General features: G+C 43.4%; 1 protein-coding gene across 1 annotated transcript; it reads right to left on the bottom strand.

Annotated features, from left to right (window-relative positions):
• Positions 1-6,858: 6,858 nt before the first annotated feature.
• Positions 6,859-16,302, bottom strand: LOC118378087 (zinc finger protein 501-like). The gene is made up of 5 exons (XM_035765021.2): positions 15,411-16,302; positions 12,242-12,361; positions 9,151-9,282; positions 7,936-8,254; positions 6,859-7,843 (listed from the first exon to the last, which is right to left on the bottom strand). The coding sequence occupies exons 2-5, from the start codon at positions 12,345-12,347 to the stop codon at positions 7,111-7,113; spliced, it is 1,290 nt and encodes a 429-aa protein (XP_035620914.2). The 5' UTR covers positions 12,348-12,361; positions 15,411-16,302; the 3' UTR covers positions 6,859-7,110.

Raw genomic sequence — 16,302 nt, forward strand, 5'->3', positions numbered from 1 at the left:
TGATTACACAGCATGATCATTACACTGGCAATAAAAGGCCACTCTAAAACGTGCAGTTTTGTCACACAACACAATGCCACAGACGTATCAAGTATTGAGCGGCGTTTAATTGGCATGCAGACTGCAGGAATGTCCACAGAGCTTTGCCAGAGAACTGAATGCTAATTTCTCACCATAAACCACATCAACGTCATTTTAGAGAATTTGGTAGTCGTCCAACAGGCGTCACAACCACAGACCAAGTGTAACCAGGCCAGGCCAGCACCTCCACATCTAGCTTCACTACCACAGACCAAGTGTAACCAGGCCAGGCCAGCACCTCACATCTAGCTTCACTACCACAGACCAAGTGTAACCAGGCCAGGCCAGGACCTCCACATCTAGCTTCACTACCACAGACCAGTGTACCAGGCCAGCACCTCCACATCTAGCTTCACTACCTACAGACCAGTGTAACCAGGCCAGGCCAGCACCTCCACATCTAGCTTCACTACCACAGACCAGGTGTAACCAGGCCAGGCCAGGACCTCCACATCTAGCTTCACTACCACAGACCAAGTGTAACCAGGCCAGGCCAGCACACTCCACATCTAGCTTCACTACCACAGACAGTGTAACCAGGCCCAGATGCACCTCCACATCTAGCTTCACTACCACAGACCAGTGTAACCAGGCCAGGCCAGCACCTCCCATCTAGCTTCACTACCACAGACCAGTGTAACTAGGCCAGGCCAGCACCTCCACATCTAGCTTCACTACCACAGACCAGTGTAGGCCAAACCAGGACCTCCACATCTAGCTTCACTGCAGACCAAGTGTAACCAGCCCAGCACCTCCACATCTAGCTTCACTACCACAGACCAAGTGTAACCAGGCCAGGACCTCCACATCTAGCTTCACTACCACAGACCAAGTGTAACCAGGCCAGGACCTCCCATCTAGCTTCACTACCACAGACCAAGTGTAACCAGGCCAGCCCAGGACCTCCACATCTAGCTTCACTACCACAGACCAAGTGTAACCAGGCCAGGCCAGCACCTCCACATCTAGCTTCACTACCACAGACCAAGTGTAACCAGGCTAGGCCAGCACCTCCACAACTAGCTTCACAACCACAGACCAGTGTAACCAGGCTAGGCCAGCACCTCCACATCTAGCTTCACTACCACAGACCAGTGTAACCAGGCCAGGCCAGGCCAGGACCTCACATCTACTTCACTACCGCAGACCAGTGTAACCAGGCCAGGCCAGCCCAGGACCTCATCTAGCTTCACTACCACAGACCAGTGTAACCAGGCCAGGCCAGCCCAGGACCTCCACATCTAGCTTCACTACCACAGACCAGTGTAACCAGGCCAGGCCAGCCCAGGACCTCCATCCCATCTCATCCCATCCCAGCGTTTTATTACAGGCTTAGACACCGATATGTAAGCAGTGACAAATCTGGTCAGCCAAAACACCACAGGCCCTATAATTTACCACAAAGTAACAACCAAAACACCACAGGCCCTATAATTTACCACAAAAGTAACACCAAAACACCACAGGCCTATAATTTGCCACGAGTAACAACCCAAAACACCACAGGCCCTATAATTTACCACGAAGTAACAACCAAAACACCACAGGCCCTATAATTTACCACGAGTAATAACCAAAACACCACAGGCCCTATAATTTACCCCACGAGTAACAACCAAAACACCACAGGCCCTATAATTTACAAACACCACAGGCCCTATAATTTACCACAAAGTAACAACCAAAACACCACAGGCCCTATAATTTACCACAAAGTAACAACCAAAACACCACAGGCCCTATAATTTACCCAAAGTAACAACCAAAACACCACAGGCCCTATAATTTACCACAAAAGTAACAAGCAAACACCACAGGCCTTTAAAAGGGTTCTTACCATCGAAGGGTAACATTTTTTGGACACCAGGATCTATTTGGACACCAGGAATCTATTTGGACAGCCATGCTCAGTTTTTGGACGCCAGGGTCTATTTGGACACCAGGAATCTATTTGGACGCCAGGAATCTATTTGGACGCCAGGAATCTATTTGGACGCCAGGAATCTATTTGGACGCCAGGAATCTATTTGGACGCCAGGAATCTATTTGGACACCAGGAATCTATTTGGACGCCAGGAATCTATTTGGACGCCAGGAATCTATTTGGACACCAGGAATCTATTTGGACGCCAGGAATCTATTTGGACGCCAGGAATCTATTTGGACGCCAGGAATCTATTTGGACGCCAGGAATCTATTTGGACACCAGGAATCTATTTGGACACCAGGAATCTATTTTTGGACGCCAGGAATCTATTTGGACACCAGGAATCTATGTGCAGCCAGCCGACTGGAATATAATGAAGCCTGCTAGCACAGCGCTTCAGTTATCAGCATCCCATCTAATCCCATCTCATCTCATCTCATCCCATCCCATCCTAATCCCCATTTACATTTACATTTAATCCCATTTAGCAGACCCTTATCCCATTTCATCTAATCTCATCCCATCTAATCCCATCCCATCTCATCCCATCTCATCCCATCTAATCCCATCCCATCCATCTCATCCCATCCCATCCCATCCCATCCCATCTAATCCCATCCCATCTAATCCCATCTAATCCATCCCATCTAATCATCTCATCCATCTCATCTAATCGAATCCCATCCCATCTCCCATCCCATCTCATCTCATCCCATCTCATCCCATCCCATCTCATCCCATCCCATCCCATCCCATCTCATCCCATCCCATCTCATCCCATCCCATCCCATCTCATCCCATCCCATCCCATCTCATCCCATCCCATCCCATCTCATCCCATCCCATCCCATCCCATCCCATCCCATCCCATCTCATCCCATCCCATCTCCCATCCCATCCCATCCCATCCCATCTAATCCCATCCCATCTAATCATCTCATCCCATCTCATCTAATCGAATCCCATCCCATCTCATCTAATCCCATCCCATCTCATCCCATCTCATCCCATCCCATCTCATCCCATCCCAGCCCATCTCATCAGCCCATCCCATCTCATCCCAGCCCATCTCATCTCATCCCAGCCCATCTCATCTCATCCCAGCCCATCTCATCCCATCTCATCCCAACCCATCTCATCCCATCCCATCCCATCCCATCTCATCCCATCCCATCTCATCCCAGCCCATCTCATCCCATCCCATCCCATCCCATCCCATCCCATCCCATCCCATCCCAGCCCATCTAATCCCATCCCAGCCCATCTAATCCCATCCCATCCCATCTAATCCCATCCCAGCCCATCTCATCCCATCCCATCCCATCATCTCATCCCATCTAATCATCCCATCCCATCTCATCCCATCCCATCTCATCACATCTCATCCCATCCCATCTCATCACATCTCATCCCATCCCATCTAATCCCATCCCATCTAATCCCATCCCATCTCATCTCTTCCCATACCATCTCATCCCATCCCATCTCATCCCATCCCACCTCATCCCATCCCATCTCATCTCATCCCATCCCACCTCATCCCAGAACGTATTCTCCCTTGTTCTCTGGTAGTGCATCACCCTCTTGTGGACAAACTGACACCAAACCAAAATAGAAGTGAATGTCTAGAGTAGTGTTTCCCAGTCCTGGGGACCCAAGGGGAGCACCTTTGGGTTTTTGCCCGAGCACAACACAGCTGATTCAAACAATCAACTTAACATTAAACTGTATTTTAAATCAGCTGTGTAGTGCTCGGGCAAAAACCAAAACGTGCACCCCTTGGGATGCCCAGGACCGAGTTTGGTAAACACGACTCTAAAGCAGTGAGTGTTTCCTAATCCAGGTCCTCCTGGGGAACGTGTCCTGGCACATTAACAAACCTGATTCAAATAATCAAAGGTCCTTCTGTAGCTCAGTTGGTAGAGCATGGCGCTTGTAACGCCAGGGTAGTGGGTTCGATTCCCGGGACCACCCATACGTAGAATGTATGCACACATGACTGTAAGTCGCTTTGGATAAAAGCGTCTGCTAAATGGCATATATTATTATTATTATTAAAGGCTTAATGTTGAGTTGATTAGTTGAAGCAGTTGTGTAGTGATAGTAGAGGCAAAAACAGAAGTGTGAACCTTCTGGGTCCCCAGGACCAGGATGAACAAACACTGGTCTAGAGATCATGGTCTGACATTCTAGCCATGAAGTCGATACAACATCTTTGATATGATCTTGTTCTTTGTTTCCAGTTGTATCACAGGTTGTATTTGTAATGAAACAATATTCTGACTCCTTGATTGGGTTTGTAGGATTTATTTAAATATATACACTACCGTTTAAAAGTTTGGGGTACTTAGAAATGTCCTTGTTTTTGAAAGAAAGGCAAAACATTTTTTGTCCATTTAAAATAACATCAAATTGATCAGAAATACAGTGTAGACATTGTTAATGTTGTAAATGACTGAAAACTGATGATTTTTAATTGAATATCTACACAGGTGTCAGCAACCATCACTCCTGTGTTCCAATGGCACATTGTGTTAGATAATCCACATGTATAATTTTAAAAGGCTAATTGATCATTAGAAAAACCCTTTTGCAATTATGTTAGCACAGCTGAAAACGGTTGTTCTGATTAAAGAAGCAATTAAACTGGCCTTCTTTATACTAGTTGAGTATCTGGAGCATCAGCATTTGTGGGTTCGATTACAGGCTCAAAATGGCCAGAAACATGAAACTCGTCAGTCTATTCTTGTTCTGAGAAATGAAGGCTATTCCATGCGAGAAATTGCCAAGAAACTGAAGATCTCGTACAACGCTGTGTACTACTCTTCACAGAACAGAGCAAACTGGCTCTAACCAGAATAGAAAGAGGAGTGGGAGGCACCGGTGCACAACTGAGCAAAGAGGACAAGTACATTATAATGTCTAGTTTGAGAAACAGACGCCTCACAAGTCCTCAACTGGCAGCTTCATTAAATAGTACCCGCAAAACACCTGTCTCAACGTCAACAGTGAAGAGGTGATTACGGGGTGCTGGCCTTCTTGGCAGTAAACTATCAGAGTATATCCTAGAATCATAATGTATCAGATTATATCCTAGAATCTAGTAGAATAGTAATAATGTAAACTATCAGAGTATATACTAGAATACAGCACACTGTAATCATAATGTAACCTGTCAGAGTATTTCCTAGTGTCTACAGAATAAAGTATACCCTACCATACAAAGTATATCATTGTATACTTATAGAATGACTGGGGCAAGGCAAGGGTAGCCTATAATATAGGGTCGATTGGCAACAGTAATGGTCTAGTCCATCATTAGCCCAATGGGTGGGCCTGTCTGAATGTTTTTGTTGTGCAGAATGGCCATTATTTGGCTAATAATGGGGGCCTCAATGGGGAAAAAAAGTAAATGATGTGGAAGCCTCGAGGACAAAAATGGGCTTTTGTGCAGGGTTGGGGTCCATTCCAGTCAATTCAGAAAGTAAACAATTCCAATTCCACATTTCCCTCATTGAAAAGTATTGAAGAGAATTGACATTTCAGTGTACTGAATTGACTGGAATTTAAATGAAGTAAATACCTACTTCAATTCCAACCACAAAACCTCCGTTTAGATTTTGAAACCTAAAAATAACTTGCCCAGCTAACAGCTAAATGTTGTTTTTACTTTGTATTCTAATTGAGGCTCCACATGTTGTCATGGAAAATATGAATGTTATTTCCAACAACCAAGGAGCAACTCCGCCATAAATCCAGTGCATATTGAACACTGAGATTGCTGAAAGCATAGAAATATGAATAGAATGGGCTTGGAAGCTCTAACCCTGGCAAACTCATGGGTCCACTTGCAAATAATGGCTGCCTTCTAATGTGATGCAATAATGTTCATGGTATTTTGGAAATGTTCTATCAACTGATGCTGGGTTGCCATGGTAATGTAAAATGTTCATTCAAATGATACTAACTGATGTGGCTCATGCAATGGAATGTATTTTTTTTAAAAACATCAGTTTAGTTCACTCAACAAATCACAGCACAGATTAAAGGGGACACTTCCTGCTTTTACTTCCTGGCATGGATGCACTCAAAATGGCTGCCAGTCCACCCATTATTCCACCATTGACTTGAATGGAGACACCTTTCTATTCATATTTCTATGGATGAAAGGCCAGTCTCTTTGGGAATGACAAGGAGTGGGATGTTAGCTGGAGAGACTGTTACCTAAACTACAGATAATGGGCTTTATTGCAGGACTTTTTGGGGACCAACAATTGATTCCCATTCAAAATCCTATTTTTCCTAACCCCAAACCCTAACTGTGAACCTAACCCCTAAGCCTAAAAAAAAACTTTTTACAAGTGAAGACTGCCAAAAAAAGTCCTTACTTCTCTGAATTTTGGTTAGTTTACTATTCATGAGGACTTCTGGTACTCACAAGTATAGTAAAACATGTACACACACACATACAAAACACAAGACTATTAAATGTACCATTAAAATAGTTATGTCAGACGTATAAAGAGCATTGTTCAGTGTTGATTAAAATGGGACGAGGCGTAGACCAGAGGGGTAAATTACAAATTCAATGAGTCAGCCTGTCTAAATATTCGGATATGACCTTTTCTCGTTTTTAGAAAGAGAAGCTTGGAATTGGCATTGTTTAACTGACTCAACCAACAACGCATATCTAATTTTGAATGCGTTATTTTCTGGTCGCTTATCAAAGTTAGCTGGATAACTAATTGATCCTGCTTTGTAGTACACCCCTCGGTACACATTGTAATTTGAATACTCACAAGCAGATCCCTACTGCAAGCTATTAAAGTTAATTAAATTATTTTGTTGGTTCTGGGTTGCTGATATTAATAATAACAGCCATTTAGCAGATGCTTTTATCCAAAGCAACTTACAGTCAGTCAGTCAGTCATGCACACATTCACGTATGGGTGGTCCCAGGAATAGAACCCACAATCCTAGTATTAATATTAGTAGTATTAACTATTAGTAGTATTAATATTAGTAGTAGTAGTACAACACTACACAGTTGCTGCTCTTTCAAAGCACACAGAGACGTCTTCCTTATGTGTGTCCGGCATGTGTTAGTCCGGTGTGTGTGTCAGTCCGGTGTGTGTGTGTGTCTTCTGGTGTTTTCTGAGTCTCCAGATGTGCAGAAAGCGTTTGCCACAGACCAGACACTGGAAGGGCCTCTCTCCTGTGTGAATGAGCTGATGCTCTTTTAAACTAGAGGATGTGGAGAGACTGGCCCCGCAGTCGGCACAGTGGTGAAGTTTCTCCCCTGTGTGAGTCCGATGGTGTGCCCTCATGTTACCCCTCTGTGAGAAACCCTTCCCACACACGGGGCAGTGAAATGGTTTCTCTCCAGTGTGAATCCGCTGGTGAGATTTCAACTGCTGCAAGTCAATGAAGCTTTTCCCACAATCAGTGCAGAGGTGTGGTCTCTCCCCCGTGTGGATGAGAAGGTGCCTCTTCAGAGTCTCTGACCGGGAATAGGCCTTCCCACAGTCAGGGCAGCGGTGCGGTTTCTCTCCCGTGTGCGCACGTTGGTGCCGTCGAAGCTCGGATGGTTTGGGGAAGCAGATCCCGCAGTCAGAGCAGCGGTGGGGTCTCTCCAGCTTCCCTTGGTGAGCCTGCTCGTGCACTTTCCGGTGACGGTCGTCGGCAAAGCTCTTCCCGCACTGGGAGCAAGGGAACGGTTTCTCTCCGGTGTGTCCTCGCTCGTGCCGAACCAGGCCAGATAACTTCTTGAAGGTCTTGCCACATTTAGGACACGGGTGGTCCATCCTCTTTCTCCTCTGGTGTACGGGCTGGTGCCTTAGATTAGAACACTATTGTTATTGTCTACACAGTTAATTGTCCATTAACTTTTTACAGAACAGAAATGGGTCTTTGGTGTTCTGGCTTACCTTCTGAGGCGCGATAGCTTCTCAAACGTCTTGCCACATTGTTGACACTGGTGAGTCAGCTTCTCGGTGCTCTTGTGTGTTGCCCTGTGTTTCTTCAGGACTGAGAGGTTGCCAAAAGACTGGTTGCAGTCAGGGCACGGGTGCTTGCTCTTCCTCAAGTGTGATGGCTCGTGCCTCTTCAGACGCGACAGCCTCTCAAAGGTTTTACCACAGTCGGGGCACTGGTGAAGTTTCTTTACTGTGTTCTTATTCTTTGGTGCTTTGGGTTCTCCCACCTTCACTACCACAGCGGGACTTGGTGTGTAGTCAGTGTCTGAACCTAGACAGACAAGGGAATAGATTTAGCCTGGTTAAAACATTGGTTAGTGTCTGGATTAACCTGGCTGGAATTTTTTAGTTTAGAGTAAACAAAAAATGTGTGTGTGTGTGTGTGTGTGTGTGTGTGTGTGTGATAAGACACAGGTAGTTATTGGGCGGGCAGTCACTCAATGTGGGGCATATTACACAATATACGTGACATATTCTATTAAAGGCCCAATGCAGCCGTTTTTGACTGAATATCAAATAATTTCTCGGTAACAATTAAGTAACTTATTGTAATAGCGTCCCATTAAAGTTGTCAAAAATAAACAAAAATAGCTTGGTAGCAACAACAAACAAATCTCATGTAAGAATCTTGCTAGTTCTGTCTGGGAGGGGCCGAATTGGAGGGAATTGTCACCTGAAAACTATCTGTTATTGGTAGAGAGGTTTGGGGCGCTGTTATTGGTCTCTTGGTCTCCACCCATACAAAATCTGCTGATTAGAAAATGTAGATCAGGGGGTGGGCAACTCCAGTCCTTGAGGGCCTGATTGGTGTCACACTTTACCCCCATCCCTAGCAAACACAGCTGATTAATCAATCTGCATTCTAAACTGAAAATCATGATTAGGTGATTATTAGAGTCTGGTGTGTTAGCTGGGGCAAAACTGTGACACCAATCAGGCCCTCGAGGACTGGAATTGCCCACCCCTGGTGAGATGGCATTTTCAATCAGCAACTATCAAGAAATAACACTGGTCCATATATATTACACTTTTACAGTGTTATATTTATAGAACAGCTGATGAAACTGACACAAAACAAAGAAACACTGAATTTTGACCGCACCTGAACCTTTAACACAATGCTACAGACATTACTATGAAACTGATAATGTTCTCCCCAAACCCAACCTCGGTCAACCATGTCCTCATCATCATCCTCATCTTCCTCCTCCTCTTTGACAATCACATTGAATGTTGGTTTTCTTGCCTCCCTGAGGCCTGGAAGGTCATCTGGTTCCAACTCAGACTTATTAACAGCACCTGGGGAGGGAATAGAATTAGGTTCATTTCTAAATCCCCTTAATAGCAAAATCCCAGTTGGAAGAATCTCAAGATCAGGAGAGAAGCAGGAAATCTGTGAATCCTCCAGCTAAGATTTCTGGAAAATCTGGGAATTTTTGGCAAGTTATGGGAATTGTGCCTAACTGGCCTTATTGTCAACACTAGCTAGGTTTGTTACAATATGGCATTTCCATGGTAATGGAATGACACCGGCTCAGATTTTTCCACTCTAAAATGTATGCCTAACAAACACCATTGATTTCAAAGTTTAACAAACCATATCACTCTATTTTAACAATTTACACTGAAAATGTTACTATAAAACACATTTACTAGAAGAACTGTGCAGATCCAGAGTTTGGTAACAGAATTTCGGTAAAATCTCCCTCAGCTTTTTTTATGTGACCAAGATAAAGTTTGATCATACAGTTACTGTTCCCCTGCCCCACTAGAATTCATTATTAAAGGGGCCATCACCATGACTTTAATACACCAATGGTAACATGATATTCTCTTACCCAATTAAAAAAATGGTGGAAGCCCTCAATGGCAACATCCATGCTAAAACGGGTGATATACATCTAAAGTCCTCTGTGGTTTGAGCAGAAATCAAAACTTTGCTTATTCCTAATATTAAGGATATAAAATGGTTTGGGGAAGTATACAGTTGAAGTCGGACGTTTACATACACCTTAGCCAAATACATTAAAACTCAGTTTCGCAATTCCTGACATTTAATCCTAGTAAAAAAAGTTAGGATCACCACTTCAGAATAATAGTAGAGAGAATGATTTATTTCAGCTTTTATTTCTTTCATCACATTCCCAGTGGGTCAGAAGTTTACATACACCGAATTATTATTCGTTAGCATTGCCTTTAAATTGTTTAATTTGGGTCAAACGTTTTGGGTAGCCTTCCACAAGCTTCCCGCAATAAGTTGGGTGAATTTTGGCCCATTCCTCCTGACAGAGCTGGTGTAACTGAGTCAGGTTTGTAGGCCTCCTTGCTCGCACACGCCTTTTCAGGTCTGCCCACAAATGTTCTATAGGATTGAGGTCAGGGCTTTGTGATGGCCACTCCAATACCTTGACTTTGTTGTCCTTAAGCCATTTTGACACAACTTTGGAAGTATGCTTGGGGTCATTGTCCATTTGGAAGACCCATTTGTGACCAAGCTTTAACTTCCTGACTGACGTCTTGAGCTGTTGCTTCAATATATCCACAATTTTCCTCCCTCATGAGGCCATCTATTTTGTGAATGCACCAGTCCCCCCTGCAGCAAAGCACCCCCACAACATGATGCTGCCACCCCGTGCTTCACAATTGGGATGGTGTTCTTTGGCTTGGAAGCCTCAAACTTTTTCTGCAAACATAACAATGGTCTTTATGGCCATTTTTGTTTCATCAGACCAGAGGACATTTCTCCAAAAAGTACAATCTTTGTCCCCATGTGCAGTTGCAAACCGTAGTCTGGCTTTTTTATGGCAGTTTTGGAACAGTGGCTTCTTCCTTGCTGAGTGGCCTTTCAGGTTCTGTCGATATAGGACTTGTTTACTGTGGATATAGATATCTTTATACTGGTTTCCTCCAGCATCTTCCCAAGGTCCTTTGCTGTTGTTCTGGGATTGATTTGCACTTTTCGCACCAAAGTACGTTCATCTCTAGGAGACAGAACGCGTCTCCTTCCTGAGCAGTATGATGGCTGCATGGTCCTATGGTGTTTATACTTGCATACTATTGTTTGTACAGATGAACGTGCTACCTTCAGGCATTTGGAAATTGCTCCCAAGGATGAACCAGACTTGTTGAGGTCTACAGTTTTTTTTCCTGACGTTGTGGCCGATTTCTTTTGATTTTCCCAAGATGTCAAGCAAAGAGGCACTGAGTTTGAAGGTAGGCCTTGAAATACATCCACAGGTACACCTCAAATTGACTCAAATGATGTAAATTAGCCTATCAGAAGCTTCTAAATCCATGACATCATTTTCTGGAATTTTCCAAGCTGTTTAAAGGCACAGTCAACTTAGTGTATGTAAACTTCTGACCCACTGGAATTGTGATACAGTGAATTATAAGTGAAATAATCTGTCTGTAAACAATTGTTGGAAAAATTACTTGTGTCATGCACAAAGTAGATGTCCTAACCGACTTGCCATAACTATAGCTTGTTAACAACACATTTGTGGAGTGGTTGAAAAATGAGTTTTAATGACTCCAACCTAAGTATATGTAAACTTCTGACTTCATCTGTATATGCCTTAATTTCTCAAAAATATAGACTCAGCTTTCATTTGACACCAGATTTGACATTCTCCTATGACCTTTACATGTTGGTGCTCATGGGTCCTTTTACATGGAAATGGGACATGTGGTCTAGTGGTCTAAGCCGCTGGCTCCAGAACAAATATACCGTTGGCGGTGTTCCGTCCCGACAGATGTGCAGGCGTTGCATTGCGTCAACCAATGGTTTCGCGCCACATCATCGACTAGTCAGTCTGGCATCAAATTGATATATCGCATGATGTGGTTAGCTGGTATGTTAAACACCCATCCAGCCGTTGTGAGATCTGACATGATGGCATGTTTTCAGGCAGTAACCTCCCACCACCGTGTCCTCCAGTAGCATGTGTACGGCTGCGGTCCACTTCTATTTCAGAACGCTTTCCTCTCTACTCTATCCTACCCAATGAAACAGAACATATGAGAGGAGTGGTCCTTCTGTGGCTCAGTTGGTAGAGCATGGCGCTTGTAACGCCAGGGTAGTGGGTTCGATTCCCGGGACCACCCATACGTAGAATGTATGCACACATGACTGTAAGTCGCTTTGGATAAAAGCGTCAGCTAAATGGCATATATTATGAGTGGCACTGCCTCACTTCTTAAAACACGTTTAAAGTAGGAAAAAACATGTTTTATATATATATCTCTCCTAGTTTACCTTCATGACTGTAGTCCATTTGTGAGGGCTGGACAGGGTTGCACCAGCTGTGTGCAACGTCATCATCACTAGTGGGTTCGTCTTTCACACTGATGTGAGGATCCATATACGGTGCTTTATCTGTAGGTGTGATGGCATGCGCGCGCACACACACACACACACACACACACACACACACACACACACAATGAAGTGAAATGTTAAGTTTTGGCGACAGTAGGCAGGTTTCCATTGACCCAGCAACGTCGCAAAAAATATCATTGCGACATGTGTAATGGAAACGGCAGATCTAGGAGAACTTTTCTAAACATCAACAACATTTGTATCTGTTTCGACATGGGTAGCTTTGTCTTTTGCCAAACTTTCTTTACTACAAGACATGATGATTGAAAGTGTTTTTTTTTCCAAATAAGTCATAGCAGGATAATGTTGAAGGTACGTGATGTTATCACGTAACTATATATAAAACTCCACATTTATTTGAAAATGCCTACTGCCTGCAAAATCCATTTTTTCAACTAAAAATGATTTATTTTTAGGACTGATTTTCCTAACTTTCAAGAATGCCTGAATTGCTTTGCCTTGCTTTTCTGGTTGGCTGGCAAGTTTCGCCATCCAATTATTTAAGATCTACAGGAGAGCAAGTTACCCAATGATCGACAGTATATATTTTTACACACACACACTAGATGACAGAGGGCGCTGTGTTGAAGCCACCGTGTTGCCATCTTGACACTCTCCCACCATTGTAAATAATATTTTGGAAGCTACAGAAAGGCTCCATTCGTTTGACACATTAATTCCATTACAGACATTTTAATGCATACTTTTAAATGATGTGACCTAAATATAAAAATATCAAAACATGTTCCTTAAAGTATATTACTAGTGTTATTGTCCTCACTAAAACAAAAACACACGTAATTGAACAATTGATTGAAATACTGTAGAATGCCATTCATTCCTATGGAGAACTGCTCCTACTAGAGAGTGCCAATATGGATGACCAACAGCTTCAAAGCCTCTCAATGGCCCATACATAGCATCAGCAATCCAGAGTTTATTGCACTTACCCCATTCATAGACCAAATGTTTTTGCGCCTATTTGTGATAGTATCTTCTGACGAGGGAGTTTTGTTAAGAGCTTAAGGTACCGTTTTGGAAACATAAATAAATTATAAAACAACACCTTCATAAGGTTAGTGTTCCAGGTGGCCATATTATATACATGTTACAGCGTTTGTTTACTGAAAACAGAGGTGACCGACCACCTGTGCTACATTGCTATGCTTCGAACACACCTGCACAATGAAATGTTGCGTTTGCCTTGCAGCATCTTGTTGCGGAGGGTAGTTGCAGTGCGTTCGGTGTGGTGCATACGTTGAACGTATGCGTCAAACTGTCCGTGTAGACGGCTTGACAGAAATGGCAGCAGAAGGCGAACGTTGAACTTTGGTTGCATACATATCCAGATAATGCTGCATACTATTTTGCGCAATGTCACGGTCGGTGTGTTCGAACCGTATCTCGCGTGCTTCAAACACTTGTACGCGTAACTCGGGAAGTGTAGTGGAAGTGTAGTTTCGTCAGATGGAGGCACCCATATCTGTATGAATCTGTGCAAAATAAAATAAAAATCAAGTATTTTTTCTCGCTAATGAAAGGGCCATATGTTTCGAGAGCGATGATGATTACCAAATCGTATTAGTCACATGCACCGAATACAACAGGCGAAATGCTTACTTACAAGACCCTAACAAACAATGCAGTTACAAAAAATACAGATAAGAATAAGAGAAAAGTAACATGTTATTAAAGAGCAGCATGAAATAACAGGGAGAGTAAACAGGGGGGGTACCGATACAGAGTCAATGTGCAGGGGCATCGGTTATTTGAGGTAGTATGTATAGTTATTACAGTGACAATGCATAGATGACAGATAGTAGCAGTGGTTGTTGTTTCTAAACGTTAAAACACAGCGTCGAGACTGTAGTTCACAGGAACCAGTTGTTAGAGAAGCTAATCACTGGAAGGCCACTTAGAGTTAGAGAGAGCTGCATGGACCATGGCGATATGTCGGCACATTCATTATTAGAATATGGCAAATATGAGTCAATTGTTGCCTTCTATCCATGCAGGCTTTCACGGGCTACATGAAACATATAGGTGGGTATACAGGCTGTCGACTATTTATTAATGCGCAACCTGCTTACATGGGTAATGGAAACACTTAAACCACTTCATTTTTATTCCACACTGTAGATTTTAGCGGAAGTGTTTTTTTTTAGGTGTGAAGTCATTGTGTCCAGCTGTTTTTCTCGAAAAGATAGCTGAATGGAAACGCAACATAACAGGGAATTGTCGCATTTGCCTGGGAACCCAACATTGAATTGGTTAGAATTATATGTCAGCAAGAAATTAGCTTTTGAATAATTAATGTTTCCTCTCACGACCTCCATTTTATTTAACTAGGCAAGTCAGTTAAGAACAAATTCTTATTTTCAATGACGACATAGGAACAGTGGGTAAACTGCCTTGTTCAGGGAAGAACGACAGATGTTTACCTTGTCAGCTCGGGGATTCGATCTTGAATCCTTCCGGTTACTAGTCAAACGCTAGGCTCCCTGCCGCCCCGCTATAGGCCAGAATGTTGAATACAATTACCGGTGTCTTTGCAAAAGTTGATGTAATTATATTTTCCTATCGATATGTCTCACATTCCTACCACCAAAGAGACCAACTGCACGGACCACGGGTAGGCCAACCTTAAAATTGATTTGGATTCAACATTCTCGCTTGTGGAGGTCGTGAGAGGAAACGTTCATGATTCAAACGCTCATTTCGGATGGACGTAGACTTCTAGGGAATGCAATGTCGGGTTTCCAGGCAACTGTCGCATCCATCTTCTATGCGAACTTTGTAAATGTCGACAAATCACTGGACAAGTTCACGGAAACGTAACTAGTGACACAAAGGAGAGAAGTCACTCACAGCATATAGCTGGTAGGCAGAGGCATAATGTTTAACGTTATTACAGATCTGATGTTTACAGACATACAAGACCGAGGGCTACAATTAGCAATGACAAGTGGAGGCACAGATGACATGATAACGGCGGAAATATTACGGTTTATTTTTGTGAACATGTTGCCACTATTTCAGCACTTACCAATAAAGGCCAGCTTCTGACGTTAACAGCACTGCAGCAAACAAAACAGCCACACACCTATGCTAACGATGCTAGTACTTCTATTAGCTTGCTCGCTCTGTTTCTGTCCTTTTCATAGAGTTCTAGCTATTTAGATGATCCCGCATTCTAGTAGGGGCAGTAATCCTTAAATCAGTAACGTATCAAGTCACGGCTCATAAATAAATATATTTATTATAACTTGGAAAACGCGGAGTTGCTAGCCACCTACCTGATGGCAGCACAAATATTACGCCACTTCCGGTTTTAGTACGGAACGGAAGTTTACAGTCCCACTGGAGCTCAACCTTTTCTCCCCCAAACGATTAATAGCAAAGACTGTTCAACGTTAAATGTGAGTTTAGGAGTTGACTAATGTGCGACTAAAGCTTGCATGGCGCACAGTAAACATTAGGTTTACTGCAGGAAGCTAGCTGCTAGCCAAAGGTAGCTTTTTTTTGTTACTAGCTAACGTTAGCTAGCTGCACCAGTATCTTGGTAAAGGAGACGTTTTTTTGACGAAAATCCTCTCTTGTCCAGTAATTTACAATCTATTGCCCCATTAGGCAACTCTGCAACCGTTATAATGTCAAAATACGTTCGCTCCGATTTGGAAAATCGTTTTGAACACTCATCCAAGTCGGATACTAGGGCATCTTTCTAGAGCTCCGACCTGAAGTTCACTAACGTCATTATTTAACCTCGTTTCCCCCCCAGTTGTCCTGAAAGCACCAGTACTTCCAAAAAAGGTCTACATTCGAGAAGGGGGTAGCTGCCGCTCAATATGGCGAGTGGGTGTGTCGAAAGCGCTCCGGTTTTGATGGAATTGCGCTCCGTTTTTGTTTTCCGTTTCTTACCACGCAATACTGTACAT

This window comes from Oncorhynchus keta, chromosome 10, assembly GCF_023373465.1.
Source record: "Oncorhynchus keta strain PuntledgeMale-10-30-2019 chromosome 10, Oket_V2, whole genome shotgun sequence".
Classification (NCBI taxonomy): Eukaryota; Metazoa; Chordata; class Actinopteri; order Salmoniformes; family Salmonidae; genus Oncorhynchus; species Oncorhynchus keta.

What these genes read in the sequence shown, in the direction of transcription:
- LOC118378087 (XM_035765021.2), bottom strand. Translation starts at nt 12,347, where the DNA reads ATGGATCCTCACATCAGTGTGAAAGACGAACCCACTAGTGATGATGAC. An exon ending in TGAGGACATGGTTGACCGAG is followed by an intron (nt 8,255 to 9,150) that starts GTTGGGTTTGGG and finishes TTGTCTGTCTAG; the next exon opens with GTTCAGACACTGACTACACA. An exon ending in AAGCTATCGCGCCTCAGAAG is followed by an intron (nt 7,844 to 7,935) that starts GTAAGCCAGAAC and finishes TTCTAATCTAAG; the next exon opens with GCACCAGCCCGTACACCAGA.